Source organism: Galendromus occidentalis, unplaced genomic scaffold (assembly GCF_000255335.2).
Source record: "Galendromus occidentalis unplaced genomic scaffold, Mocc_1.1 scf7180000077494, whole genome shotgun sequence".
Lineage (NCBI taxonomy): Eukaryota > Metazoa > Arthropoda > Arachnida > Mesostigmata > Phytoseiidae > Galendromus > Galendromus occidentalis.
This window is the reverse complement of record NW_003805482.1, coordinates 1-5,381: the sequence shown is the minus strand read 5'-3', so window position 1 is coordinate 5,381 and position 5,381 is coordinate 1. Positions and strand designations below refer to the sequence as shown.

Genomic DNA, 5,381 nt, shown 5'->3' with positions numbered 1-5,381 from the left:
CGAAGATGGCAGGTTGCATCGGTAGCGTTGATCACTCGGCCACCACGCGAGCCTTAAATCAGAAATATTTTCGTCATTGACGTGTCAGGAACGCGATATCATTGACGTAGGATTTCTACACGCGCTCGGTTGTGCAATGTAACGGAAATTAGTCCGCGATTAGGCCCAGAGTTCCTGGAGGCGCGCCAAAATTTGAAGAACTCTCGGATGAGGTCGGTGCGGACTGCGTTTAATTTTTTTTTAGGGGTTAGAGTGGGAATATCGAAATGAAATTCGACTGGAAGCTCCCTCTATCGATGGGGAATACCCCCTGCAAATATTGAGGCCCTCCCATCTTCCCTTCGAAACTCGATTTTCAGCCCATATAGTGACTGCGTCGACGTCGAAACTTCTTGGCGGTACTGTACCTCTTCGTTATTGTCGAGACACATGGCTGTCTGATTGACACGAGTCGCTCAAGTCATGATTAAGATGATGAGTAGGTTTCCGAGATCTGTTGTCCGATCTTGAGAGGAAGACCCGAGTTGTTCGCAGTTGTCATTCCGATCAAGTAGTTTGTCCGGATCTTGAACGTAGAGAGCCAATTCGGAGGTCGCATATCCGTGCCAGGTTACGCGAAATGAGAGCTGTTCAGTCACTGCGCACTATAACGCGATTGAATTCATTCTCATGGTATCGAGCTTTCGCTTACAGATCCGAGGATTCTGAGCTAACCGGTGATCCACGCCAACGATAAGAACGGGCGAGATGAGCAATTTCTTTGAAAGTGAGGCTGAGGTGAGCTCGGAGGAGGAGGAGCAGACTCAAGACGACGGCGCGTCCTCGAGCAAGAAAACGTCGAGGAAGAAAGCAACGATCGAAAGTGACTCCGACGAAGAGGAGGAGGAAGATGATGACGATAGAATCAAGGAGGAGATGAAAGATCTCATTAACGATGATGAAGAGGAGGTCGAAGGCTCCCCTGGCTCGTCGAGCTCTGGCGAGGAGAGCGCAACTGAGGACAAAGATGGAGATAAGGCGAACAGCCAGCGAGAATCGAAGAAACGTCGACATCATGACTTCGACGATAACCTCGAAGACGAGGACTACGACCTTATCGAAGAGAATCTCGGCTGTAAAGTTGAACGGAAACGCAAGCTCAAACGCGTGAAGGTCCTGGATGATGACGAAGAAGAGGATAAGGAGAAGGACAAAGATGCTGTGGCTCAGGAATTGTTTGAAGATGGAGAGGAAGGACAAGCGGAGCCGGTCGCCGAGGCCTTGGAGGAGGAAGACCTCGGATCGGAATCCGCGTCGGATGACGATGTAAATGATTTCATCGTCGATGACGAGGGCCGGCCAATCGCCAAGCCAAAAAAGAAGCGACATGTGAAATTTTCGGACAGTGCTTTGCAAGAGGCTCAAGATATTTTCGGAGGAGATTTTGGTATGTCCAGATCCGTAGTCCTGATTCGAATTACAGCATTCGAGCGTATCTGAGCGGTCTTCGGATTGACTAGCCCCCTTCACGAATCAATTTCCCCCGTAGACTTCGACGATGTTCGTGCTTACGAAGATGAGTACGAGGAGTCCAAAGAAGAAGAAGACAATGAAGATGAGGAGGAAGGAGACCAAGTCAGGGTGAAGAGCGACGTCACAAGAAAGAAAGCCCCGGCGAAAAAATCCATCTTTGACGTATTCGAGCCCATCGAATTGGAACGCGGTCATTTCACTGATCGGTGAGGGGACGCTCTCAACTTCGATATGCCAGCAGCTGGATAATACTCATAGGCGCGAAACTTAACTCAGAGATACCTCAAATTTAAGCGATCAAGAGATCCGGGCAACAGACGAACCGGAGAGATTCCAATTGCGAAGCGTCAAAGTAACACCGGCGGACGAGATCGAAATCGCGGAGGAAGCCGAGTGGATCTACAGACAATGTTTCCAAAAGTCCACCATATCCGTACAGAAACCGTCAGGGAGCCAGGAGTCGTCCTCCCCCTCATCGTCCGGAGATCGGAACAGCGGACACCAACCGCTCGGAGGACGGAAGAACCGCAGTGCAGTCCCGAAGATCGCTGAAGCTCTGCGATTCATGAGAAATTCGCACTTCGAGGTGCCATTCATTGCGTTCTATCGCAAAGAATACGTCCAGCCCGATCTGACCATCAATGATCTGTGGATCATATACAAGTGAGTAGGCTACGCGTCGGAGGGCAGTCTGTTCTCCACCGCGGCGGGAGAGAAGAAACTATTTTCCCCCAAAACGATCAGATGCGTGACGTTGGAAACCTTCATTGCAGATGGGACGAGCGATGGTGTCAACTCCGCCAGCAGAAACAGAATATGGAGAAGCTGTTCAAGAAAATGCAAGAGTACATCTGTGAGCAAATTCTGAACGATGATGGAGCGGCTGAGCATCTCAGACAGGTAAGCCATCGCTCCCGATGGGTCCATCTTGGCATTTGCTTCCGTCTGTTCCCTTCCCGAGGCTCATTTGAACGATAATCTAACATCGGACCTTTCGTCACAGATCGAAGAGAACGATTTTGAACGTCTCCGAGACGCTCAGTCGCCCGACGGAGCTGAAAGACGTCTACCTTCACTTTCTCCTGTACTACGCCCAGGATCTGCCGGCGATGCAGGAAGCTAATCTACAGAAACGGAAGAAAAAGCGCGAGGAAGAACGCGTGAAAAGACTCGAGAGGCAGCGAGCTGCGAGAGAAGCCGGCGGCGACGGTGGGCTTGACGAAGAAGAGGAGATGGACGAAGGCGAGGAGGAGCTATTCCTGAAGAAATCGAGACGCAAGGACGGCTTCGCCGTTTGTCGCGAGATGGGATTGAGCGCACTCGCTAAGAAATTCGGGTTGACGCCGCAGCAATTCGGAGAGAATCTCAGAGACAATTACCAGCGGCATGAGGTCGTCCAGTTCCCCGTGCAGCCTTTGGAAGCTGCGGCTGAGTACGTCAACGAGCGACTCAAGACCCCTCTCGAAGTCCTGAATGGCGCCCGGTACATGGTAGCATGTGAGATCGCTCGCGATCCGACGGTCAGACGGTGCGTACGAGAAACATTCTTCGAGCGAGCGAAACTTTGTGTCGCTCCGACGAAAAAGGGATCGAAAGAGATCGACGAGTCGCATGCCTGCTACACGTTCAAGTACCTCAAAAACAAGCCGGTCAGATCCCTTCAAGCGGATCAGTACCTCAAGCTCAGCATGGCCGAAGAAGAGAAACTGCTCAAGATATCCATCCGTATGGATGGCGATGGATGCGCCGGTGAGTGAACGAAGACTTCGCGACTTTATCGGAGACTCTCCTAGCGCCCTGCTCACGACAGCCCCACGGAAATTTCGATCGCGACTCCCTGTGTTCGAATTGCTTCTAACGATCTCTATCCACCAACAGAAAACGGCACTTACGCCAGTGAGGTGCGTCAACTGTATCACCGAGACGAGTTCTCGAAGAACGTCCAGGAATGGAACTCTCAACGAGAGGAAGCTCTCAATCACGCTTTGACGAAGATGTTGTATCCGACTTTTGAGAAAGAACTCAAACTGCGATTGCTGAGAGAAGCTTACGATAATGTGCTCCGTTCGGTGTCGAAGAAGTTCTACAACTGGCTTAAAGGTGAGTTACGCTCAGAAGATTTTCGCCATATTGAGTTCTCATACCTCAAAACCATTTCGCCTAGTCCCTGGTATGAGACAAACGTACTACTTTCCTCTGTCTTTCCGATTCTCCAGTGGCCCCATACAATCCTCCGGACTGGATCCAGGAGGAGGAAGATTTTGACACGCGAGAGGGAGTCCGTATCTTCGCTATCGCATACCAGAACGACTGGAATGTCCCAGCTTTCGGAGCTCTCATCAATGGAGATGGTGAAGTGACAGATTACCTTCGCCTCGAAAATATACTCAAACGCAAGAACGCGTGGCGCGAGTCGGAGAGAGCGGCGAAGATCAGCGACCTGGCAAAACTGAAGAAATTCATCGCCGAGAAGAAACCGCACTGCGTCGTCATATCTGCGGAAAGCCGAGAAGCTCTGTCCATCAAAGAGGATGTGGAGCAGGTCATCAAAGAACTCGGAGACGACGACCAATTCCCCGCGGTACAGGTCATGCTTCTCGATTGCGGACTAGCTCTCGTTTACGCGAATTCGAAACGTGCCGAGCAAGAGTTTCGCGAATATCCACCTCTGCTGAAGCAAGCGGTCTCGCTTGCTCGCCGAATGCAGGATCCTTTGATAGAATTCAGTCAGCTGTGCGGTCCGGACGAAGAAATCCTCTGTCTGAAGTACCATCCACTCCAAGACAATGTTCCTAAAGAGGAGTTCCAATGGGCTCTGGCCCTCGAGCTCATCAATCGCACAAACGAGGTCGGGGTCGACATCAATCGGTGCATGGAGCAGTCACACACTTCGGAACTTCTGCAGTTCGTATCGGGCTTGGGTCCGAGAAAAGCGCACGCCATGATCAAAACCCTCAAACAGAGTCATTCGAAGTTGGACAGTCGAACGAGTCTGGTCACAACGTTGAAACTCGGCCCGAAAGTGTTCCTAAACTGTGCGGGTTTCATCCGCATCGAGAGCGGGTCCTTCCTCGACAACAACACGAGTGCCTACGCCGAGGTAATTGAGCGACGGAGGCGCATCGAATATCAGTGCCGAGCTTCCTGAAGTGGAGTTGACTCACGGATTTTCGCTTTTCAGATGCTTGACGGATCGCGCGTTCATCCAGAGATGTACGAATGGGCTCGGAAAATGGCGACGGATGCGCTCGAGTACGATGACAATGAGGACGCGAATTTGAATCCAGCCGACGCCCTCGAAGAGATTCTCGAGAATCCCGACAAACTCAAAGATCTCGATCTCGACGCTTTCGCCGTCGAACTCGAACGGCAAGGCTACGGAAACAAAAGCATCACCTTGTACGACATCCGTGCCGAGCTGAACAACCGATACAAAGATCTTCGTGTCGAATACGTACCACCCGAGCGAGAAATCCTATTCAACCTCCTCACGAAGGAGACTCCGGAAACGTTTTTCGTAGGCAAGCTCGTCACGTGCCAAGTTTCGGGCATAGCCCGGAAGAAGCCTCAGGGCGAACAACTCGACCAGGCGAATCCAATCAGGAACGATGAGTCTGGCTTATGGCAGTGTCCGTTTTGCCTAAAGAACGATTTCCCTGAGCTCTCCGAAGTGTGGAATCATTTCGATGCGGGTAAATGCCCTGGTCAGGCCATGGGCGTGAAAGTACGTTTCGACAACGGCTTAAATGGCTTCATTCCGACAAAGAACCTGTCGGATAAACGAGTTTCCAACCCGGAAGAACGAGTGAAGATCGGACAGATCGCGCAAGGCAGGATCACCAAAATCGATATATCTCGATTTTCTGTCG

General features: G+C 51.3%; 1 protein-coding gene across 1 annotated transcript; it reads left to right on the top strand.

The window, feature by feature from the left end:
- Positions 1-747: 747 nt before the first annotated feature.
- On the top strand, positions 748-5,374 carry LOC100904821 (transcription elongation factor SPT6-like; the record flags this gene model as incomplete). The annotated part of the gene is given in 9 exon segments (XM_018640620.1): positions 748-1,426; positions 1,529-1,718; positions 1,807-2,175; positions 2,286-2,412; positions 2,516-2,563; positions 2,565-3,261; positions 3,391-3,612; positions 3,729-4,612; positions 4,694-5,374. Coding segments are annotated over 9 exon segments (3,897 nt in total), but the record flags the coding sequence as incomplete, so codon positions are not given.
- Between the last annotated feature and the right edge of the window lie 7 nt (positions 5,375-5,381).